The sequence below is a fragment of the Anabas testudineus genome, chromosome 4 (assembly GCF_900324465.2).
Source record: "Anabas testudineus chromosome 4, fAnaTes1.2, whole genome shotgun sequence".
NCBI classification, from domain to species: domain Eukaryota; kingdom Metazoa; phylum Chordata; class Actinopteri; order Anabantiformes; family Anabantidae; genus Anabas; species Anabas testudineus.
In genome coordinates this window covers 3,914,091-3,939,867 of record NC_046613.1, presented here as the reverse complement: position 1 = coordinate 3,939,867, position 25,777 = coordinate 3,914,091, and the positions used below count along the sequence as shown (strand labels likewise).

General features: G+C 41.9%; 1 protein-coding gene across 2 annotated transcripts; it reads left to right on the top strand.

The window, feature by feature from the left end:
• The first annotated feature begins 256 nt into the window (after positions 1-256).
• On the top strand, positions 257-24,519 carry si:dkey-44g17.6 (guanine nucleotide-binding protein G(I)/G(S)/G(O) subunit gamma-12). 2 transcript variants are annotated; one of them, XM_026345947.2, is made up of 3 exons: positions 257-483; positions 22,594-22,714; positions 22,866-24,519. In XM_026345947.2, the coding sequence occupies exons 2-3, from the start codon at positions 22,622-22,624 to the stop codon at positions 22,989-22,991; spliced, it is 219 nt and encodes a 72-aa protein (XP_026201732.1). In that variant the 5' UTR covers positions 257-483; positions 22,594-22,621; the 3' UTR covers positions 22,992-24,519. The 2 variants fall into 2 exon arrangements, with proteins under 2 accessions (XP_026201732.1, XP_026201731.1); XM_026345946.2 differs by lacking the exon at positions 257-483 and adding an exon at positions 21,076-21,437.
• Positions 24,520-25,777: the final 1,258 nt, after the last annotated feature.

Here is a 25,777-nt window from a genome sequence, read left to right as displayed (position 1 = left end):
AGCGTTAGTTACTTTGCAGGTGGTGATTACTATACATGTATGATCAACTACATCATACATGTACTACTACTACTTGTGGTTTTGTACTTGAAGTAAATTTCAAGTTACTTAGTACTAGACCTGGAAATTGTACATGTAGTCAAGTATTCATTTCAAGTTTCAGGGTCTACAAAATGAGTTGTGGCTCAGTGCTCCCGGCAGGGGGCGCTGTCGCGGGCAGCGCGCTGAGCGTCCCAGCCCAGCAGCGCTCAGTCAGCAGCTCCAGTGCAGCACATCACTGCGTCCGTGTCCGTGTCCGTGCCTCCTGCCTCCTGCCGCCGGGGCTGCACAGCGTCGGCTCTACGTGTGTATGATCTGCCGTCGTGAAACTTTTCGTTGGGTACACAGCCACAGAGTGTTTGAAGTTGAATCGGAGGAGCTCTGATTAAAGGAGGATCTCATGACTGGACTTTGAAAAAGAGAGAGAGAGAGAGAGAGAGCAAGGTGAGTGTTCATAGGAGATTATACATGAATAATCTTTTCGTAAGTGTGTGTGTGTGTGTGTGTGTGGACTTTGGATGCTGTGGTTAAATACCAGCTGGTAAAATGTGAGCTCCAGTTGATTAACATAACCACAGGTGAATGTGTGTGTGTGTGTGTGTGTGTGTGTTTACTGTAATATTTCCAGGATGGTAAATGGTGGACAGGTTGAAAAGAGCAGGAAACCACCTGCTTCTCAGTAATATCATGCAAACCCGTCTGTGAGAAGCTGCAGGATGTTAAATTGTCTGGGAAAGTCAGTGAAGATGAGAGATTTACAAACAGGTTACAGAATAACAATGATGACAGATCATCTTCCATAAAAAGCAGCATGGATTTACAGCTTCCTCTGAACTACATGTCTCCACAATTAATAAGGAGAGAATCCAAACCTGAGTTCATCTTTGGACACAAAGTTAGGAAAGAAAAAACACCCTATAACATCCCAAACTCCCACGATGTTATATGTTTCATAGTCGCTCTGAGTATTAATATGGGAAAGAGGTGTTTCACCACAACCCCTCCTCAGGTTATAGGACCACAGCAAATGAAACACGTAAAGAAGTATCAGTGGTTAAAAGAGGAATACAGGCAGTGGCCGCTTTTGGCAAACAGTGGGAGTTTTCAACCCGTTCTTATTCTTTTGCCTGATCCAAAGTACTAAAGTCATCCAGTGACTTCAACGTAACGTGCCACACACTGGGTCATTTTAAGAGAAGATAAGGTATGATAAGATAAATTCAGGAAGCCTGTTAACTAATATTTTAGCTAAATCTGTATAATAGATGTGATTTTGAACCTTGACAGCTAATCTTTGCTTGCTGTGTCAATTAAAGGTTGGCCTTGATCTTTACATATGATCTAAAACAGGTCAGTGGTGAACACTCAACAAAGATGTGGGTTCAGAACTGTCAGCTGGAGTTTCTGTGTTCTCCTATGTGCTCGGTGACTACAGGCTATAGGCCTATTCAGTCAGATCTGATCTTTTTGATGATGTTGATGATTCACATTCATGTAAGTGACATGTATCCAGCTCCCGCTGTGAATGCTGCTGCTGTCCTAACTTTACACGCATGTGCAAATTTAACTGAAAGGTGAGCCTGGTGCTTACAGTAACAACAGCAGTCAAGTTGTGCGTGACAGTCAAGCTGTGCAGTTTCTTCCGAAACCAGGAGAACCTGGTTGTAGACATAGAGTTTGTAGTTGTTATTAGCAGGAAATTGTTAATCGTCATGCAAATGAACCTTGAGGTGGTTTGGTTTGAACGGAAGCTTCCCCATAATGAAAGTGTCTCAGATCTGTTTAGAAAAAAATCCATTTGGTTTGTTTGTTCACACTTTCCTTGAACAATTCTGATCTGTGTGACCAAAAACACTGAGTATGAGCCACTTCAGCATGTAATGTGAATTTAGCCTCAATTGGCAATTAGGTGTGAAAAGGAGCGTCTGTGGTTGTCTGCCTCTGTGCCTCAACACTGTTATAGGCTCGTCACCTGTCCAGGGTGTACAGTTACAATACAAATTAGCCAACCCCCACTGCAAATTAAGAGTACAGGCAAAACCTCCAGCAACTCAAAATGCAGCTTTTATTGACTACTGCAGACTTCCCTTCATGAAAAGTGATGCATGGCCAGACACCAGTTTTTGGCAGTGATGCTGAGGAACCATAGCCCATTCCTCATAGAGCGTGGCCTCCAGTTCACTAAGTCAGGTGACTTAATGACTAGAATCTTCCAGGACTTCTTCTGCAACTGTGCCCTGGTGGACTTTGAGGTATGCTTGGGATCATTGTGTTGTTGGAAGGTCCAGTGACATTCACAGAAGACATGATGTTTTCTCTTCTTGATACTCCTTCAATCCATCTTGCCTTCCACATGCTGCAGGTTTCCAGTGCCAGAGGAAGCAAAGAGCATTACCTAGAGCATTACCAAGCCACCACCATGGCTCACTGTAGGCAGGGTCATTCTTTATCCTCCAGACATATGCTGATCCATAGGCCTGAAAAGTTCCACAGAACAGACTCCTAAAACCTTTGTTTCTTATTGATATGACTTTAGGCATAACTTCAGCAGTTAGTATGCGTCTTACATTGCAAACCGCCCCTCCGTGTCTGTTGCCACCACCTGTGAGACTGTCTCTGTAAATATCCAGTGCCGTCACTTTATTTTCGTGTCTTTTTCCTGTTTGTGAAAGGCAGTAATCTCTTATTTTACCTCTTTGACATTTTTTTGATTTACATTTACATTTATCAGATGCTTTAATCCAAATGTACCTGAACATCGTCCACCGCATGCAATTTTGCCTCTACACTATCCAGCCGCTAATAACAAATTTTTGGCACACAAGCTGAAGTCACACTGTTGATTAGTTGAACAGGATTCTTACTTTGGGTACAAGAGAGACATTTGTTTTGAAAATGAAACACGCATTTGGACTCACTGGCCGTAATGTGTTTTTTCTACTGAGTCACATGTATGGAGGACGCTCTGCCTGAACAGGCAAGAAATGAGAGAGGGATCAAGTGTGCTTTCAGCGTTAGAACAGAGTATTTCAGTATATCATTTTTTAGGTTTCTGGGAGATTTATCTTTTCATTATAGTGGCTCCTGGCAGTTCAGTGTGACTCCACCTGAGTGGGTTTTTGGTGCTGACGTGGGTTTGACCATGTTGCCTGGTTACACCACAGTCACAGGTGCAGACCTCAGTGTGGTTTTAATCTCGTGAGCGCCTCGGCCCCCTTCCTCCCTCTACCCCCTTGACTCAAATTCCACGCTCGGCCTCCGGGGAGCTCGTCCGTGCGTCACCGCTCTGGTCACAAAGACCTTTGGAGAATGCTGCTAGTCAACACAGGCGAGTTGCTGCTGTTGCCGGCCTCTGGCCCTGTTAGTCCACAGCAATATGTGAAAAATGTTCTGCTGCTTTGACGCACGTCAGGGCCCTCTCAGCCTCCTCACCAGAGTGTGTCACAGTGATGAAGGTATTATACACTCGCTGAGTATGAGTGGATATGTCACACATAAGAGTGCTGCTTAGTACGCAAGGCATTAACTGCTTATCAGCAACTGATGGAGGCTTTCACAGTGGGCTCTAATGGCCTTCCATTTTTAAACTGATAATAGCACCTTGCATGCACCCTATGGTTTAAGTTATGACCCTCATGTGTGTCTTGCAGGCAGTGACCAAGACTGTCGCTCCTAGCTGTTAATGATTTAACACTAGGTGGATGCTTCTTGTGCTTTCATTTATACAGGGAGTATAATAGTTATAATAGTTAAGATAACTCTACTGTACTAAACTAGTGGAGAATCAGTGTAGTTAAATTCATTCATTTGTAGAAGTCAATATGCAACAAATGAGTCAGCTGCTGTTTTCATAGTTATATATATAATAAGTGTAATTATGACATGTAATGATATGCTGGAGTGTGGGAACTTGAATTAATAATGAAACAATCCTCTGCTGTTGTTAAACATCCTCAAGGCTTGAGGGAAGAAGCTTTTCTAGAATCTGACCACTGAGAAGGATTATCATGACAAGAATGTACACACTGTAGAATAAAGACTGTCTACGTTACCTATCACGTGTAAACAGTTTAGTTTAGTACATGCAGTACGTTGATGATACAGACAGTATTAGCCTATAAAGGAGTCTATGACGCTGAGGGCACTGGATATAAAAACTGTGATCAGTTTGACTGGCATGGGATGCTGATGTCAAATAGCTGAGTGTTGCCTTGGCAACCTGGCAGCAGCATAGATGAAATTAGGGCTCCATGGCGCTCTTCAACCTTGTTACCCAGTTAGCAGACTGCTACACACACATTCACACGCTGACTGCCAGTTGGTGTTTCAGCCCTGCTATCGGTCCATTTGGGTGCTTTTCTGATTCACAACAGACCATACAGTGGCGGAAGGTGCAGGGTGCACGTGGCATTTTGCACTTTAAAATTCTACATTGGGAGAGCACTGATGGATAGCAGCTGACCTTAGGATCAATAAGTAATGTAATGTAGGGTGCATTTTGGTTGCTCATAAATTCTAAATGAATAAGCTTTTTGTTTTATAGATGCCCAGGGACTTTTAAAGTGTTTGGCTTCTGATCAGATAGTGTGAGCAGAAAGTGCTGCCTCACTGTTGCTCTTCCTATACCTGTGGAAGCATGTCATTGCAGATCTCAGGGTCATAGTCCTTGCAGGGTGACATAAAAAGGCTGTGTGACAGCTCCCAGGTCACTGGCTAGTGTCACGCTGTATATGATCTCACTGACATTGTGAGACTTATCATATTGGTGCGGTGGGATATTTATAGACAAATGCCTTGTGCTGTCCTACATGATATGCAGCTCTAACACAATTACAGCACCCGACTCCAGGTCTCTGTGGTGCATCTGCACAGCATCAGGGGAATGAGTGTCCTGATAAAGTCTCTGTCATTAAATTTTATTATCATCTTTATGCCTCTCGCTGCAGAAAATGGTTCCTGTGGGTCACCTGTGCACTGGTGTGTAATGCTTTGATTAGGCTATTTTATGTGTATTTCTTTAAGGTGCTATTATATAGAAATCGTCCATTTAAAGTGCTCTTAGATATGCGTGTACCCCAGAATATATCTTCACAGGTTATTCTTGCGTTTTTGTCTTTTGCTTTCCAAGATATTATAGAGAATACATAACTTAAAATGAAGTTAGCATAACAACAAGTAACAGACATTTTGTCCTTGAATGTGTCTGTTACCTGAGAGTAGAGGAGAGCTGTTATTGTCTCAATGACACTGTGAGTCTTCAGATAATCATGTGTTGTTTTATGTAGAGTTCAACACAATTGTAATCAGTTATTGGTGTAAATCTTTAGAATTATGTCAGATGCTTTATTATATGGTGTCTAGTTTCTGTTAGGCTACATTATTGTTTATACTGGCACACAACACGCTGCTCTGATACTGGACGGTACAGTAAATTATAAACTAGACAAGGAAGTAAGAGGTTGCTTAGCAACTGGAACCCAGCAGCTAATAAAATATCTTTGGTTTCAGCATTATACAATAACAGACCAGAACAGAGTGTTGGTACAACACACAAACTGTGGTAATATGTTGTAATTCCGTGTAATATGACATGAACTGCTTTGCTTTAGGTTGGAATCATTCAGACAAGCAGAATCCAAGCTGTTGTTTACTCTACACATGCACCCAGAGCTCCTTTCTGCCTGTCTTTCTTTGTCTTTGAGCAAAAGCGGCTCATTCATTCAGAAAACCACTGAGCAGCATGGCTTTGACAGTAACTGTTTTGCTTTCTATGTGTGTGTCTGTTTTATCACATTTCAGTTGGAAAACTGTCTCAGTCGTGTAAACAAACCTTTTGCAATAGGCTACTATAAAACATTAATAACCAGTGCTATGTACTTTTAGTTAGAAGGTGGCAGCTGTTAAAAAATTTGATGTGGTTGAAAAAGCTTTTCTTTTAAATCACCAGTCACCAAAAAAGTGCTGCTTAAAGCTGCACTAGATGATATTTTTATAATAACAATATTAACGAATGATTCTGGAAATGAAAAGTTTTGTTCATAGTGACAAGCCGATGGAGTAATATTACCAGACTCCGCTCCCTTCAGCTCTATGACGCTGTTTAGCGCCTTTCAGTTCACTGTTTTGGTTTCACAGCCCGCATTTGTATAGTTGTTGTTATTATTATTATTTTTATTTCCTTTTTTCTGTCAGGGTAAATGGTGCTCAGGGGTGAAACAACTGTATGTTGCTGCTATTGTAACCAGAATGTTATAAAAGTTGTACTTTTTACTAACCCTAACCATCTAAACCATCTAAAACTGACACAGTGTTGTCTTTGTGCCAAAACCCACCAAAATACTTTGTTTACATAGCTGTAATGTTTTTGACAGTCTAGGACAAAAATGGGGGTTACACCAGCTGCTACTTTGGTGCCAATGTAAATTAGCCTGGTGCCAAAAGTGGTGCAACTTCTACAGACACCTGCATCCCCAGTGTAAGGGCGCTCTTACAACAAATGCTTTGTATGAGGGGGTAGGAACAAACAACATTCTGAATGAGCATTAAGATTAGAGGGCTGTTCAGAGTGAAGGTACATTTGCAGAGTGGCCAGAGACACCACTCAATATTAAAGTGTTGCCCTTTGTCAGCTGGATGTGAAATAGACAACTGACTGCTGGTAAGCAAAACCACATGACCTGACCCTGAGGTCAAGTAAGTTTTTTTTTCAACTCTGTGAGACAGTGTCCTGCACTTACTGTCAAAAAGGGTATGGTGGATTTAAATGAGGCAGAAATGGGAGTGTTGAAATCAACAGTAGAAGTAGATCAATAGTGTTTTGAGCTGTCTGCTCTCTAGTTCACACCACCAAAACCCCAGCTCCCCTTGTTGTGACAGAGAGTCCTCAGACCAAAGGCCTGGCCATCAGACTGGTTTCACTAAAATGTGGGAATGAATGCAAATAAAGAAGAGGAGGAGTCTCCCCACCCACAAGCATTTCAGCCTGCTGGTGCTCGTTTTTCCTCACTGTTTAGGAAGCTGTTAGTCCCTTCAACATAACTATTTTGTTTTTCTTTCCACATTTATGCTGCTCACAACACCCCATACATGCTCCTTGAGACCTTTTTCCACACAGGTCAGTGTTACCATCTGTCAATTGGTTCCCATTCCAGTCAGCTGTTGCCCCAGCCTTTAGTGTAATTGAGAGAGAGATCAGGTTACAAACATTGCCTCACCAGTCTATCCATTTTTAATCAGACCCAGTCTCCCCATGTCCTGTCTGACTTTAAGTCCCGGTGAGGTGCTGCCCTCTGGTGTTAGAGGCTGAGTTTACACTGTTGCTGTAGATGGCAGCAAGCAGGCACCCTCAGGTTTGGAGTTTTAAAAGCTGGAGTTATTTGTTAGCATTGTGGTAAAGAAAATTAATTAATAGCACTCTGTGTGTTTGAAATTAAATTAAAATTAAGTAGTTATTTAGAAAAAACATAGGTATTCATTCACGCATTTACTTATAGACGCTAATAAATACATATGCTAAAAGTTGCATAAATGCGTTGACCAAATATCTGAACTAACAGCTCCTCTGAAAGTAAGGATATTATCTATTGATCTAAAATTACTACAGTTGTTTACAGTCAGTAATCAATGTTTAGGTGGCAGTTAGCTCAGTTGGTAGAGCAGTCGTCCCCAGGGTTACTGGTTCCTCCTGGCTGCATGTCGAGGTGTCCTTGGACAAGACACTGTAACCCCACAGTAGCACCGTCATATGCTGCAGCTGTGTAAACAACAATTTCCCCAAGGGGATTAATAAAGTCATCATCATTATTATTATTATTATTATAAATGTGCAGCTACAAAATCTACAACTACAACATGTAGATAAGATAAGAAGTGATGTTAGTGTGTTTTCCAGATCCCATCTTTCTGATGCTGAAGTGATGATTAGCATTTAGTTCCAGTCAAAAGTCAGTTTATATCAGCCTTCTTCACCTGGTGCACAGTAGTGACAATGTGTGCTGCACTTTGATATTGAAATTGATACTAGAGTATACAGAGTATAAAGTACTAGATTACTGTAAGTCCGAAGCCGTGATACAACCATCCACAATATTGTGACTGGTCACTATTTTGGAGCAGCTTGGTGGTGCAGTGGTTAACACTGTCACCTCACAGCAAGAGGAGCCTGAGAGATTCTCTCCAGGTAGCCCAGCTTCCTCCCACCTCCAAAGACAAGAGGTCAGGTCAGGGTTATAGGTTAACTGATGACTCCAAATGTGCTAATGGGGTGTGAATGGTTGTCAGCTTTGACCTCCCCCCTCCACCCTTACCCCCCCCCCCCCCCCCCAACAGGTGTAGGACAAATCCCAGTAGTGATGTGAACCCTTTTCTTGCAGATACAGAATGACGTGATATTACATCAGATGAGTTTACATTTACATTTTGAATTTTTAGTTGTGATTTAAATGAGCCCTGCACAAGTGTAGGAAGTCATGTGAACATTTGATGCAAATATTTTTTTTAAATGAAACATTGTTGTTCGAGGTCCAGCTCTGACTAGTGGTTATTTACTTTGTCCTTTTGACTGCTGACGCAGATCAATGCCATTATATATTTTGTCCACAAGGTGTCAGGATCTGGCAGTCTTAAAGCTGTACCCTAGCTTCAGGATCATACTTCACTAGCATGTGCTGCTCATTAGAGTGTAGCAAATGGTTGATCACTAACCTTTGATATATCACTTAAAAACTTTTCTTCGGCCTTATTTGGTAATGCAGTTGAGACAGTGTGATTTCACTAAGCTGCAGCAGCAGTCTTCGAAGACGACATATTTTTGCTGGGATTCACGTGTGGCGGCATAGTGCCTTCAATAAGTGCACGTGTATTCATTCATGAATTAAATAATGTAAATTGCATTACATGCAATGTAATTTGCAGAGCAATCTCGAAGCAAAATGGCACAAAGAGAAAATAAAACCTTCATAGTGAGTTACAGGTCAGAAGACTAGCTTTCAGGTTGAATGCCAGAACAACACTTTGTGACCCATAACGCAGGTGTTAGTCAAAGGGTCTTTTTGTCGGTGTGCAGGTGTGTTTCTAAGTGGCTGCAGGGCCTGGGCTGACAAAGAAGCCTCAAGAAGCCTCAACACTGACACTACTCTGATGCTCCGATACTGATCCTGATCCTGATCCTGATCCTGTGTGGTGAATAATAAATCATCCCAATACCTGGCTGCGTTTGTAACACCTGACTGTGATGATCATTTCGTAATTAGCCAGCTGAGCCTGGTAACACAAGGATGTAAGTGTTAAGTTGGATGAAAATGCAGACTTGGTGTAACTCGAGCCTTTTCTGGTGCCAGGGTGTGTGTTTATACATGTAGGAGGAGATTTACACATCTACTGCATCAAGGTCACACACGAGGGAGATCCTAGGCCTCCTCAGGCATGTACTCCATCCTGTTTCACAAGCATCTGCACATATATGGGCATCTTCCTTCCTTCTGCTCGGTTGCACTACATCCACTTCCTGAGCAGCCACCCCCTTTCCCCTCAGCCCAAATTTCCCCTCCTAATTCCCCCTCAATCACACACACATTCACACTCCCACTCATGTTGGTTAGTTATGGGCAGAGGCGGGAGTGGCTGCTCTCTGTGCAGGAAGTAATGTGGTTAATAGTCATTTGATCATCTGGTTTGATGACTTGCAGCATGACCAGCGAGCCAGCATTGTTTGAGTTCTTTGCTTTTTTATGTTTTATTTGTTTGTTGTTGTTGTTGTTGTTGTGTGGGTGCAGGATCCATCTGTAACCATATGTTAAAACTGTCACACTTCAGCAACATGTTTAATGTGTAAGAAGCAGGACAGAGGAACAAGCTGTTTTGTTCTCATGTGCAGTCTCATTTCTTCTTTTCTCTGGAACCTGCATTGCTCGTGTAAAATATGGTAAATATTTTAGATTCCAGACAAATATCCAGCGTATGTTCCCTAGGTGATTTATGGACTGTACATGCAGCTCTCATTCTGGGAATTCAAACCATAATCGGTGTTCACTGGGTGGCCTCCAGTGCCCTAAGTGTGCATGCAGATGCCACTTGAGATTCACTGTCCTATCTCCACAGCTCTAATGTGGACACATGTTGGCTTTGAAGTTGGACAAACAGCCTCGTCAAGTTTTTGCCAAAGGGCACAGAAAGTGTTGTTCTCCTCCTTCAGCCACTGATGTATTTACAGTGTAAACCGCATGCATTAGATTAACAGATTAATGTTGTGTTATGTGGTTTATTAGCACACGGGCATTTCCCGTGTGATGCTTTGTGAGAAGAAAACAGAATGTCCCCGCGTTCAAAAAGCATTAGCGTGAATCATTTATTACTGCTGGTTCACATGTGTAATTGCCATACTACAAACACCCCCCACCCATCTCTTTGCCTCCCTTTGACAGATTAGGAGCCCACTGGAGAACTAGGTCACCACCGATCTGGTTTCTGCAGATGGGATTTTCACTATACCTGCGTACCAGGTGCTGAATTTGACTCTATTTGTGGAGGGTTACATGAATGTATTGTTTTTTTGGTAACACTAGCATCACCGGTGTCAAACCAACACTTTGGTCCAGACTGTAATATCTCAAAAATGTTTTAAAATGTTTTTTTTTTTTTACAGAATTTTATAACACATGACAGATTTAACATAAAAGCCAATCACATTATAATAATCATATCCTTCCCACCCTCATCCTATTGTTGTAAGGTTCAATTTAGATTTTTATAAATCTTGTTGAAGTTGCCTATTCATTGACTTAAAATTGTATGAGTAGAGCTTACAAACATGTGACAGAGTCAAGTCTAGAACCTTTATTTTGGTGACGTTTAAAATTGTATTTTGTTTTAATGGGTTGGGTTACTTATAGCATTACTTATGTTTCTGGTCAGACAGTGTGCAGTATTCTGTTATCTCATCCATAACTTCCTCTAGTGATTGAGGAATGTAAAGATAAGAAATGAAGTCATCAGCATATGCAGATAATTATTGTTTCTCCTGTGCAAAAGTCAGCTTTTGTATTTTGAAATTTAATTTCTGCAAACATTAAAAGTCCTGAGAGGATGAACCTTACTAATATTCTTACTTTTGTTTTTTTTTAGTGAAATGTAGCTCACCCCACTCTTCATCTTTTGTGGCTCCACAGAGAGCTGCATAAGTCTGATAAGGCTGGGGCTGAATGCTATAAGTTAGAAAATGTGCAGCTAGAAAGAAGAAAGCTTACCAGAGGATGACTTGACAATAGCAGCTATGCAACATAACCAAACCCCCAACCAAACTGTCTGTGCCTATTTGCATTGCGGGTAATGTAGTAGCCAGATGCATGGAATAAAAATATAATATGATGATCTCTGAGTTAGACAGTGCAGTGTGCAGTGCAAGCAGTGGAGTACTCTGTTAATAACCATTACAATAATTGATTTAATTGAATAATTGTTATTAAAGCGTGCTAGCGTGCAGCCTCTGTGCTGTTAACATGCTTGTAGACTTGTGTCTGCTGTATGCTGTTGCTTAATAGGTTTGAGAAAGTGCTTCTGCGTGGCAACAAAATGTCGTCTGCTAAAAACCCTTTAATCGGGACTGCCAGGCCCCGACAGTCCACACAGCCACTTTGTCCACTCTGAGACGCTCCTGTGCCACATGTCTACCACACAAGAATTCCAGCCACTCTGATCTTCTCTGCGGGTGCCGTCCAGGGAATGCCGGCTTCCAGTTAACAAACATAAGTGTCTGGTAGTTAGGAGAGGAAGATCCAAGCAGCAGTTGGGTTGTCACTCTGCCCAGAAAATCTGCCCAGCCACTGGTTACATGCCTGGAATTCTATTCTACAAGCTGCTCTTTCCTGCTTTGATTTTTTTTTTCCACCACCAGACAGTGGCAAAGGAAATATTTTCCAGTCCAGAAATAAGTTGCTTTTAATTGCATTGCCTTGCAAGTATACACTTGGTGGTCTGTGCTGCTGTAAAAATGCTCCTTTGATTGATGTTCATTAGGGGTGAAACAGGGTGGTATGCTGCTCGGCACTGCAGCCGCGTTCCATTGGCATTACACTGTTCTGAAAACAAACCGCTGCAGCCGGCCCGCACATACTTTTCCTGTGAGATCCTGGCCGGCGCTTTGAATGAATACAGCATTATGATGCTCCAAAATACAGGACTGAAATTAGCTCACTCATCATTTGTAGACTCTGCACCAGGTGGGGATTGAAAATCATATAATGCAGGCCAGTGTTATTTGAGGTCATGCAGAGCTTTGGCCTGTAAGATCCTTTGCAGTTTTTGGATGATGAACAGGTTGGCGCTTCACTTTTGAGGAACAGACTCTTTTACGTCATAATGACCTCAAGACGCTGTACATGTTCTCACTTATGTGAATGATTTACTGTAAGGTTATAATGTGTAGTCTGTTTCATCATCAAACAACACTCTGGCAGCGTCCTCAGGAGAGAAAGATGTACAGTTTTATCTCCAGATAATGACAAAGCTGTTGACATTGGCTTTTCATGTGTGCATGCATGTAGGCCTGTAAATGAGAATATGTGGATTCAGTGTATAACCTGCCGGACATATTCTTTGCAGATATTTTTCCTTTTTCAAATCCTTTCTTTATCCCTTCACTTGCTGCCGGGCGACGCTTTGATACATGTGCACAAACTTTAAACAGGAATTGAGTTATTAGAAGCGTTTCCTTATCACCAGATGAAAGGTCTTCATCCCCCTTTAATTCTCTGCTTCCTAAAAACTCTGGTCTGGGTCATCGTCCCCTTGCTTACGTTAATAAATGTAGCTTTAGTCCTTTATTAGAACACTACTAGAGGAATTCCATGGAAATATGGTTGCAGACTTGCAGATGAACTTGCATTTCCAGTAAATTGCAGGGAAGCTAAAGTCACAGCGATAAACTTCCAGCTGATGGGAAATACTTTTACTTTCCAAACATCCTACACCCAATAAACGGGTGCCTTCACTAGGAGTGCACATGAACAGTTCATGCACTTTGCCTTCCATTGTGCAGAGCAGGGTGAGGTGGATGTTTGGGATTCTTTCTTTTTAACACCACCTGTTTCATTGCTCTCCATATCTTAGCTCACCATTTATGCAGACTCTAAAGTAATAACGTGTAGGGCCAAAGGGCAGATTACTAATGCAGCAGGACTGCAGGCTCACAATCAGGTGACTTCCAGACAGTGATATGTCATTAGACAAAAGCTGCAACCACTTGTGGAGTCTCCCTAAAAGGACACTGTGAATATGGTGTCCACCCCAGTGGCGCTTACGTCCACAGCCTCCTACACGGCTGCTCATTATGTGCAGTGTAGTGCTCACTCAGCTCTGGGGTGCTCCAAAGTTCACAGGAAGGAGAAAAAGGAGGGGGGTGGGACAATCATTCCTGTCACTGAGGTCAGAAGGCTGTGTTGTTTTTCCCAGCCCTCCCCTTATTCTCTCTCTCCCTCTGTCTTTTGTTCGTCATGATAAGCAGTCAGGTGGCAGCAGAGAAGAAGCCTCCCTATCACCTACCACCACCTTCCGAAGTGTAGTGTGACCGCGCTGGTCACGTGCTGATTAGATCACCGTCGTTGACTGCACACACCACAGCAAACTGCTTGCTTTATTAGAGCCTGTTGTGCATCTTATATAAATACATTTAGATGTAAAACAACGTTAAATTCATAGTTTTCACGTGACATCAGATCCTTACAGGACCGCCCACCCGGAGGGTGCAGCTCTTCGTCACTTCCTCTCCTCTTTTCTTCCTTTTGTTCCAGATCCAGACCTCATCAGTACATTCAGTGCCTCTCTATTTGTTTATACCTGTTAGCAAAGCGTAGAGTACAGTACAGCACCTTCTTCTAATCATGCCAAAAACAATAGCCCCTCCTTTTCCAACGCCAACCCAGGCTGTCAGGGGCTCTTTAGGCTGGAGGAGTGTGTTTCACCTGACACTGGTAAAAGGTCTGATTAGTTAGATTTATGTATTAAGATGTTGTGTTAACCTGACCAAAATATTACTCCCTTGTCACTACTGCCTGAGAACGCTGACTACGGCGACCCTGAAACCAATGATCCGTGAATCCACATCAGGAAGAAAGCGTGCATTTCACCTTTGCATTAACAGACCTTTACCTCCCAAGTGACTCCGTTAGTATGTTGTCAAATGTTGTTCGTTGCATGGAGCAGATTAAAACGTAACAGCTCTGTGCTGCAGCTTTATGTTGTGTTCAGAATTGACCAGTGTTGAGGGAGTGACCCCCTGAAATGACTCCACAGAAAACACATGAAAAACTAAACTCTCAGTGCAGTTATTATACATATTTTCAGCGTTTAGGTCAAGGCTTTAATGTATTACACAAATCCTTTAGGGGTCTTGTCTTGTGGCTAAGACGAACTGAGAATCAAACCCCAAATCCTGGGTTTCACGGATATATGGCTGTAGCCCAGTTGGCGCCCCGTCAGATTTCAGTCTTTAGCAATAGAAACAACACTTTAGGTGAGTTTGGGGAAAATAATAATTAATCAGATGAAAACATAAAATGTCCAAAATCCAGATATTTAGTGATGGAAAAAGTTCAAGTATCATTATCACAGTGTAGAAAGAATCTGTTGCATTCAAAAGAACTTACACACTTCTTTTTGGTTGTTGATCTTGTGTGAGTGTGTATGTGAAACGATGACCGTGTGTGTGAGATAGAGGAAGTGGACAAAAGGTGAGCGAGCTTTGAGTTTACAACCTTGGAGGACTGGCATGAAAACGTCAGCTGTGTGTGTGTAACAGTAAGACTGGAGAGGAAGAGCTGAGGCTGTTTATCCTTAGCAACGGACCGTGTCAGAAGATCGTGGCAGCCTCTTGGATTGACATGTCATCCGGTTCACTGTGCCCTTCACACGGCACTGGTTTTGAATGTTGATGAGACGCAAGCATGTGTTGCAGTTGGGAGGTGGAATGAGTGGAATTTTCTGCAGACTGCTTTACATTCCCACATAGTCAGGAGCAAAAAGAGTTTATTTTGCCTGTCTAGCAGAATGCACCAGTTTCAGTTATTTTCATGAATGGCAGCCTGGTGTATTAAGCCGAAGTGTAAATGCTGGATTATTGTAACAATGAGAGCTGTGACTTGGTTGCTTGGTGCCATGTGGGAGCGGCGAGCTAAAGGTGGTGTGAGAATGAGCTGTGGGTTAGTGAATTCCTATCCGGTGAGCGGAGCATTGGTTTCTGTCTAGACAAAGCTCAGTTGTCGGCCATACAGACCTATGCAGATCCAGGACTGCCCCAGGCTCCAGGAAGTATTGGTGGGAGAGAGTGGGTTTGTTTTTTTTTTTTCCTCCTCATCCTGCTCACTTTTCTGTCTTTGGGGGATTTTCAGCGAATGCAGTCAACTGCTGAGGGCTTTTTTTTCCCTTGCTGTTGTTAGTGGTGGGAGTTTTTCTCCCATGATAGGGTGGAGACAGTTTTGTGCATTTGTGCAGAGATATCAACGGCATAAAAAAAAAAAAATCCCACTCCTTTCATGTCTCCCACTCGGAAGGAAATAGCAGCCTGGCCCACCTTGCACACAGAGCGTTCACAGATTCATGGATTCACTGGTGTAGGATGCTGTATCGCATCCATCAAAACCGCAAAAACAATTCTCGAGCTCTCTTCCCATGGAGCCACGCAATGTGACTGTATTTCTTTAATTGAACAAGACAAGACAGAGACAGTTGGTGTTGTAGTAGCAGTAGCTTTAATGGCTCAAACAGTGGTGGATCACAGAGCTAAGGATTCATTAACTGTTACACTCAGCCGTGTCCTGAGGGCTCTTTCTTAGAGCCATTGGCGCCAAGACAGTTAGTTGTCTTCAGAGGCTTTGTAGTGATGATAGCAGAGTTAATAGGTATTTCCAGTATCTAACTGAAGATAATGCAATAAGGAAATAAACAAAACCAAGATAAAAAAGTGTCCCAAATCTTCTTCAAAGTTCTGCACACTTCTGCACACACTGGATTTTGAAGATTTCCAGGATTTCCGTGTGAGGGTTCAGCCTATTTTTGCAACTTGCTTATATACAATATTACAAATGTGCAGTATCTTATATCAAATAGCCACTTGATTGCTTTAGTAGAAAGTATCTTCACTATAGTATTATTATTATTATGAATACACTAATATTATTAGAATTATACTATATTATAATTAGTATTGTGAAATAGTTGTACAAGATTACAATACTTACACAGTTATGCACTGCACTACATGCTTATGAATGGCTAAGGGGCTGCAGCTTGGCCTTTTACTTTCATTCTATTTCACTTTAGCATTATGGGCTAAAGGAGTGGTGTCAAAGTTTTTACACTTTAGTGACATAAACAATGAATCCTTCTCCTACACGGTAGAAAATAAAGAGCCCACAACCACGCTATCAGCCTAGGGCTTGTCACATGTGCAAAGACGCACATGCACAGAACACACGGCAGTTTCTCTGTGACGTCTATGCTACTCATTATAAAACTGTCGACTCACACGGGTAAATGGCTGCAGTGTTGGTATAAAGTAATACTGAGAGGTGCAGCAATTGCTCATAGGTTTATAATTGGTTGCAAGGTGTTTGGAAAATAGCAGCTGTGATGTAGACAATGTAATGACAAAATTTGAATATGATAGTGACGGATAAGGATTACACACTACTAAAGTTTATACAGTACATATGAAAACACTGATATGGACAGTTATGATGGCAAGTTATCAAGACATTTCACTCAACACCCATGGTGGCGCAAGGGGAAAGGTCAGGTGTTTCATTCATCCTCTGGGGACAATGAATATTTATATATAATTAGTGTAAAATGTCATTGCTATCAATCCAGTGTTTGCTGAGGTACTTGAGTCTGACTGATCGACAGACTCTCCATCCATGCAGAAACACGGCACTTGTAAAATAACAAAGATTATTTAAAAATGTAACAAGAGCTGCTTCTAAAGCTAATTGTAGTACACAGAATTATTCGCAGTTAATGCTCCACATGCTACAGGTCTGCATCACAACCTCCACCCACATTCATCTGCATGACAGTGTGTCTGCATTAATAGAAGCAGCTGGTAGCACACTGCGGAGCATCTGGCCGTCCGGATTTAACTCCAGATATGGTGCAGCAGTGTTTTTTCATGTCAGTCATTTGCTTCTCTGTGAATGACTGACAAATCAAAGCAAAATCTCCTGAAACCAAATTGACAGTTTTTTGGAAAACAATCAAAGCACAGCAGGGAGAACGCACTGAGTGTGTGTATGATGATATGGAGCAGAAGAGAGCAGCAGCTGGTTCAGAGATTTTTGAGCTGCTTCTGACTTCTATTGACTTCCCATTGCATGAAAGAAACATTGCTAAGGATCAAAGAGAGCACTAATCCATGGATGTTATTCACTGTAGGGTGTGGATGAAGAGCTGTAGCTGAACTTTTTTTCTCAGGGAGTGAGAAGCACACTAGTCAAAGCTTTGCACCTCTCAATGATTGTGCCTATCTGCAGGCTGTGTGGCCGGACGTGCATAGACACAGACACTCCAAGAAACCTGTTTTTCTGCACATGGGGCCCAGGTGGGAAGAGACAACAGGTTGACAGAAACTAGACTCTGGGTCTGACCTCGCAATCTGTAAAGGTGTTGCATGCTGCTGCAGACCTCTTGGGACTGTGGAACCCAAGGAGAAACTCGCAGCCTGTGACTCAGTGGTTTGTAACCCCTATCTCCTGTTTTAGTCTGCAGTGAAAACACCTACATGTTTCTTTTTATGTCGGCTGACTTCACATAGAAAGTCTTCAAAGCTTTTGGGACAGCACCCATGACGCCTTTAAAAATTTCTCACCATTAAGGCTCATAATTGATGATGCTCCTACACAGATTGGAATGCTTTAGCATTAGTCATGCAGTTTGTCTCACCAGAACTCAGAAGAGACATGCCTGTTTCTCTCTGGGAGCCCTTTGTCTCCTTCGTCTGCACGCCTGACTGGACAGTCTGGCACCCAGATAGCATCAGGCTGTCTGAGATTAGCTCTTATGAGGGTGTAGTTAAACTTGTAAAGGCTCTGGAGTCCTGTACCGGTGCCTTTATTCTACATAATGCCCACATAGCAGTTGCGAGTGTGGCACAAAACTGATAGCCTGTCTGCATTGTCACCGTGACACTCAAATGTGCCTAAGCCTCAGAGCTTATTGTAGAGGCACAGATCCTGCCCTAGGGGGGGGCTGGGAAGCATGCCGGTGTTGTTGCCAGGCAGTTTAGACAGACAGACAGATAATGGAGCTGCTCAGTGTCCCAGAGCCGAGCAGTTTTGACAGTGGACAGCTGATAACCAATCATTTAGGTGGCAGCACCCAGCCTGCTTTCTGTTTATTGGACCCCAAATAGCAACTGTGTAATCTACCAACACAATGCACCTTACTTAGTTTGCATTGTCTTTTATTATATTATATAAATATAATATATGCAGGTAGTTATTGATGTTTTTGGTTCAGTTCAGAATTTATACAACCTATTTGAGTAAAGTCGGGATTTAGGTTTGTAGTCTTTTGACTGACTAACTTCATTGTATTTTACAAATACAAGCATATTTTAAAGTTTGATGCCTCCAACAGTTGGAACAGAGTAGAACATGTGTGAAGTTTGTCTTGCTGTTGGCTTGATGGCAGCGTAAGTATCTCTAAAATCACAATATCCATTTCAGCATCAATAGTACCTTCACACACACGCAAATGATCCATGCAGTGTGTACTGATGCACCCCCATACCACTACAAATGCTGTTTTTTGCACTTTTCCTACTGCATACATTATATTGGATCACGTCATTGCATGCATTGCTCATATTTACAATACATTTGCCATGTTTTCATATTGCCTTCATACCCACATCACCAAAAGACACATAGAGACACCACAGTGATGCATGTAAAAACTTGATAAACAATACCAGAAACGCACATTTAGGCTTTTAGGCTGTTTTAGTGCAATTTGAGACCAGTGTGATTAGGTTATTCACGTATTTGTTGAGGCAGCAGATCTAAGCAGTGTGTAGAGTTACACACAAAATTTGCTGTCATAAACTCTGCAGGACCTCTCTGTTGGAGCCCACCTGTGGAAAGCCCTGCAGCCACATCAAAGAAAAGTCTCCTCTCTGAAACTTCAAATATATATTTTTTATTAATACTTTCAGTGTGCCACATGTTTACATTTACCACAGGTCAGTACACATGCAGGATGTAGACAGACGCGCCACAGCTAAAGGCATTGCACAAATTCTTTTGGCTAGAAGGATTTTAGAGGTTCAGTTCACATACAAAGAATTACACACGGGACAGTGACAAGTTTCCCAACTTGTTTGTGTATGTTTTACTGGAAGAAGGGTCACTTTTCACTCGTGCATTTGTTCAACTGAGGTCTTAACCCAAAAATATAAAGATATGGCAGTAACTGCAAATATAGTTTTATGTATGTTCAGATTTAGCATATAGCAGATACTCTGCATGGAGCTTAAGTGTTAGTCACAGTGCAGAAAGTTAGTCTCACTTATTGTACTATTGAGTTTCACTATTTCGCTATTATAAGCTGAGATGATCAACTCTAGGGTGTTTCTGTTAAATGCAGTACAGTATGTCTTGTAAAATCACATTATTATCATTATTATTACTATTATCTTATTTTTAGTCAGGATTCAACAAATATAACAAGGTATGTGTTCATCATTGAGCTTCAAGCTAACTGGAGAGAAACCTTTTTCACTGTAGACAGGAAAGGGAATGTGAATATTATATTACTGAACTATTACTTCAATTTGTAATATTTGACTAGGCAGCAAAGAGATATGTTATAGCAGATGCTGACAGTCCAGCAGAAATGTAAAACTGATAAGATGCATTCAAACTGTGTATAGAATGTTACAGTCCCTCACTGGGCCACCAAACTGCAGAGAGAGAGAGAGAGAGAGAGAGAGAGAGAGGATTATTTGAAATTCAGCACGTTTTAGGAGCGGGACCTCATGGAATCAGACGGCTCGTTGAGAAGAGCTGCACAGCAGAGGCTGTGTGTGCCCACACCGGGGCGGGGAGCCAATCCTGATGCCGGGCTGTGTTCTAAACTCGTTCACCTCTGCTGGACTGAGTGCTGATGATCACATGCCACATGTGGCACGTCTGCCTTGAAGGGAAGCCGCTCCACAAGATGCTCCCTTTTTTCCATGGCTGCTGATGGACGGTGCACGAACACCTTTTTTTATTTTACTTAACTGTCACACTCACACAGTAAAAGTTGTAACATGGAGATTTGCACATGTATAGTTATAACTTGGCTATGGCTCATTAGGTTATAACAGAACAAAGCCCTTTACTCTAGTCAGCTGCTATACATACAGGCCAGATGTGCTGTTTCATTGCGACTGTTATCATCCTGTTACAGCAACACAGAAGCATTGCACAAAACTGTGCTGACGTTGCATTGAGACTGGCAACTTTTTCCTTAGGTTACATGCAATGCAGCTATAGTACAGTGTGATAAGATGCAAACAATGCAAAAGAAATATCCTGTGGATTACCCCTTAAAAATAGTCATTACCATTACCTTGCTTCTTTGCAACTTTAAGTGGGTATCAACAATACCCTGGTGATGGGAGGTAACCCGTCTGAATTATTGCCTCTTTTAAGTGCCTGAAAAGAGGCACGTAACAAAAGCGCAGTAAAGCAGAAAACACTTAGCCTTGTTAACATCTTTTACAATTTATTAGTCCCCCAATGGCTCCTTTCAAGCTGAGTCCTATAGTAGCCGCTCTGCATCACGTAGCATAACTGCAGACGTTTTTTTTTTTTGGGGGGGGGGCAGCAGCCCTTTTCCTGTGTCCTCTCGTTTCTGGCAACTGAGGGCTTAAAAATTACAGCTTTGTTGATAAGAGAGAAGAGAGTCACGGCCTGAACTTCCTTGCACAAGTCAAGAATGGACAAATTATCAAAGCTGCACGCGCTTGTCCGACAGTGAAACAAGCAATATACAGGATTGCATTAGTCTTAGTGTCATCATGCACTCTTTAGGAAGTTACTTTCTATGTTTCCTTGGATACTTGCCTGTCTGTGTAGCTTCTATTTTTAAAAGCCTCCACCACATATTTAATCATTTATGCTTTAGAGGGTAACTGGCTATTGAGCTTCCTGTGGAGGAAGTGGGAGAGAGTGGGAGGGGGGATTAGAGGGATGTATGGTCTTGTCTTCCGTCTGTAGTCGGTTCTGTAGTTGTCCATGTTTCATCTCCCTTCCGTGTCAGCGTATCCCCCTCCTCCGCAATATCCTGCACCAGAGCAAAGAGCAAACACGGACCACACCACATGTCAAAGATTATTTTGGTCAGTCCCAGAGAGCCACTTTCTGGTATGTTTTCTTAATTGTTTTCTAGGAACAAAAGCTGGAAATTATCAGTGCTCACCAAATGTTGGGTACACAGAGAAACTGTAATTTATTGTACTGTTCTACTATAAATTTGAATACATGGTGTTCTGTGCTTGCATTAGAAGTTGTTCCTCTTTCCTGATTCTACTGAGACATTAGGTTTTTGTAAAAAAAACCTCAGATTTAGCTCAAATACTGCTTCCTCTTTCAGTGTGTGCACTTCACACAGCAGTTGGCAAGCGTGAAAGGTAGTACATCGCAACTGTGTGGAGCCTCTCCTCCAAGTACTTCACTGGGTGACGTAATTAGATGGTAAAAGCAAACCATTGTATCCTGGAAGTGGGAATTGTGAAACAGGAGTCCGTTAGGTTGGGCCACAACATTTACGCACACAGAGTCAGTTCCAGATGAAGTCAACTGTCACTTCTGAGAAGTTGCACACATGTTGATATTAGCCATCTGAGAAGTAACATCTTACTAACTTCTTGTTCTACGTATGCAAAGTTGCTTTTGAATTAAACTAAGTGCTGAAACCAAAGTTCAACTTTAATCTTTTTTTTTACTGTCCAGTCGACCTTGAGCTGTCCGTCAGTGTGTGGATGACTCTGATCCAAACGAACAAACAAATATTAAACACATTTAGAACAGACACTGCTGCCTTCCTAATGATAAATCCTACAGACATATGACCAGGGGGAGTCTGGTCGTGAACCTCCTACCCTGATGTCGATGGGCTACCAGTCTACGAGCTGCTCTACTGCCACCCCATAATACCAAAAAGACTAATAGCTGAAATGAGCTAACGTGGTTGCTTAATGTGCTTATTTTGTATAAATGCAGTAATACACTCAGCAATATTTTTAGCAGACCTGTTTAAACCTGACCTGACCGGGGTGTACCCTACGTCTCGCCCAATGACAGCTGGGACGGGCTCCAGCAGTCCCCGCAACCCTTAAGAGGACAAGCGGTTTGGATGATGGATGGAAGTTCAGTCCCTCAGGAACAGCTTGTTGCCACAAAGCATTTTGTTGCATTTATTACACTGTGACTTTGTTGGCTCCCTATTTGCAAATACCAACATTTATGTCAACATACATAAGCTGCAGCAACTGTTGTTTTTTTTTTTTATTTCTTACAGGTTTGAGCACGGCTGTCCAAAAATTGCAATGTCATCAAAAATGCAGAGCTCCAGTAGCATAGCTCAGGCCAGACGGACGGTACAGCAGCTGAGGATAGAGGCCAGCATCGAGAGGATAAAGGTGTGTTTATATTTTCCTCCCCACTGTCACCTAGTTGTTGCTCAAGAGGGGTTGATGGGTTTTCTATATAATTCTGTATACAGTTATATTTTATTAGGTCTTAAACTACATGTATGTCAGGTCGATTGATTGTGGATTGATTCCTTTGCAGGTGTCCAAGGCTTCATCAGATCTAATGCGCTACTGTGGAGAGCACGCCAAGAATGACCCGCTGCTCATGGGCATCCCCGCTTCAGAAAACCCTTTCAAGGACAAGAAGCCTTGCACTGTTTTGTAGGGGGGGCACTTCAACCCTTGCTGCTTTTCATTTTGATTCTTATGTGAAAAAAAGAGCTGTTAGTAAGTAATACTGTTCACAACTTGCCTTAAGGCCAGTGTACCCCCTTACCTTTCCACATGCCTGCTGCAGTTTGATAAGGAATGAATTCCTCTAAGCCTTTAGTCACATAGTGGTTACACCAAAGAACAGGCAGAAGTCTGAAACTGTGGCCTCAGATTTAACTGTAGCTCCGACAAAAGTGATCAACAGTTTGTGTGACAGTTCAGTGGTGACTTTTGTTCCTCTGTGCTATTATCTGGCCAAATCTAGAACATCACAGACCACAGACCTTGTTCTGTGAGAAGCTGTGTCACTGAGGGAGAGTTCCTGACTCTCTAATTATCACAGCGTGCATAAACAAGCCCCATTAATCTGTCCAAGCAGATCTAGGCTTTGAGCTTTCACCTCTTTCTTTCATCAGGCTTGCATCAGGAAACAGTTCTAGTAGTTTGTGTCCTACTGATAATGGCCATGTGAGATAATAACATCCTGTCATTGGACAAAGTAACCTTTGCAGGAGATCAAATATCCAAGTCCATCGCTGCTGCTGCTCCTGCTTGTTCTATCATTTTGTCAGTCAGAGATAATTGTCTGCAAAAAATTGCCACATTGTTCCAAACTGTGTCTGAGCACAACCAGAACAATCAAATGATGTATATGTACGAGTGAAAGCACCAATAAAGGTACCAGTGTGAGGCATGGTGTAACATCACTATGTGTTCTATGTTCTAAATGAGCCTTTTTACTGAGGTGTTCCTTGTTAGCTTATTCCTTTAAGATGGAAACAAATTCAGTTCAGCCATCATTTCTGAAGACAAATATGAAAGACCAGTTGTGCCATCTAACCACATATACATACACACCTACCTATTAGGCTTTTGCTCTATGATTACAAAATATATTTTAAAAAAACATTTGCAAGCTTTTCCTTAGTGTCTTTGTGAAGAGCCGACGCTTATCACTGATTCAGGTACTTTGCAATCTGTAAACACCAGATGACTGTTATATTCCTGAGGTTGAGACATTCCATGTTTACACATTCTCTAGAACTGTTTAATTACGCTGTGCAGCTGTAATTTTGTCATTTGCGTGTTGGTGCAAAACATAAGCGGCTAATTTTGCTACTTTACCAGCCAGGGCCTTAATAATGGAGTAATCTCGCTTCAACCTACTGAACTGACTACGTTTTAGTCAGCAAGTGCTGTCGTCTTGCTCATACTGTGAATTATAAAGATGCTTTAGGTGAAGGGAAGATATCTTTCTACATCTCTGTGTATCATCTTCAATGTTTCAAAATGTCCAGTAATGGATTGAATGATGAAATATCTGCCATATATATGCAGAAATATTGTTGAACCATGAACCACAGTGTGTGCTTGCTTGTAACTGTTTGATGTACTTCACAGGACTGTGTACCGATTAAGTCAAACCTCAACTCAGAGTTTCTGTTTTGCAACTGAATAAAAAACAGATCGTGCTGATTTGGTTCATTGTGTTTTTGGTTGATTTTTATTTCTCAATATAAGTTTGTAGTTTTAGGAGAATGTCTAGGTAATAATATAGGTGTTCCGCCTTCACCTGTTAGTGGTAAATGCAAATAAACTTGTGGAAAACTGATATAAGAGGGAAGAAAACATGATGACCTAAAGTATTTGATAGCTGAAGTGTCATTTGTATGACTTAAAGCTGCACTAATCAATATTTTTCTTTATCAACAACTGCTCAAATGTCTGTGTGTGCTGTGCAAGGGGCTGCTTGAACATTAGCAGCTGCCTGACAGAGAATTATGCAGCACTGCTCATCTTTAAGGGGTGTTCATTTTTCAGCTCACTGCTTTAGCTTCAGCGCCCTCACATTCATTGTTTTGGCTCTGTCCCATAGTTCTTATGTTCCTTGTTTCCAGCTGCAGCAGGCAGCTGTTCCCGGTGTACAGGCTTGGAGGAATTGCCTGTGCACTGCCTGCCCAGCACCAAACACCAGACACACCAAGCTGGTTACTGGGTGGAGAACACACCAGATAAAGAACCAGATATCACAGGAATTTGTGGAGACTGAAACAGAGCTGAAAGGAGATTGCAAAATTCAACTTTAATCTGTGGCGTATAGGCAGAAACATTATTGCCAATGAATGCCAATGTTGCTCTGAGACAGCTGAATTAGGTAATTCTTTACTAACGTCATGAGCTGTATCAGTGATATAAAGTGATAGCGTCTATGATAGTGTTGTGTTTACTGTTTGCCCTGTTGTCAAATGGCCAACAAAATCAAGTAGTGCTGCTTTAAAATGAAACTGCTAGGTACTTACCATGTTCGAATTACTGCATGGGTACCTGAGGCTGAGACATCCTGAAGGTGTTCACACAGGAAAAACAAGATACTCAGGCTTCTACATGGTCTTTAAAAAGTGTTTTTACCTATTAGGTTGCAGCTTGTTGAATATCGTCTCCCTGCATCTTGCTGGAAAGACAGTGACAGTATAAATCTTATCTTTTGGTCTGGTCATGAAAAAGTGATGTAAATATTATCATTCCCTTATGAGACAGTGAAGCATCCAACGTTCAACAATAGAATGCTGGGATTCATGACATACAGCTACACATACCTGAGAAAGAGTTGAAACTATGCATTAACCAGACCTGTTGTGCACTAGCCTCATACTTCAGAATCACTGTTTGCTACATACAAACCGGTAGATGAGTGTCTCTAGTATCAGGTCAGGGGCACATAAACATTGCTTTGCTCTA

Excerpts from the sequence above, each read along its gene's own strand:
- si:dkey-44g17.6 (XM_026345946.2), top strand. The coding sequence starts at position 21,268 with ATGGTCTTGTCTTCCGTCTGTAGTCGGTTCTGTAGTTGTCCATGTTTC. Across the intron at positions 21,438-22,593 it reads TCCCAGAGAGCCACTTTCTG|GTTTGAGCACGGCTGTCCAA; the intron begins GTATGTTTTCTT and ends TATTTCTTACAG. Across the intron at positions 22,715-22,865 it reads CCAGCATCGAGAGGATAAAG|GTGTCCAAGGCTTCATCAGA; the intron begins GTGTGTTTATAT and ends ATTCCTTTGCAG.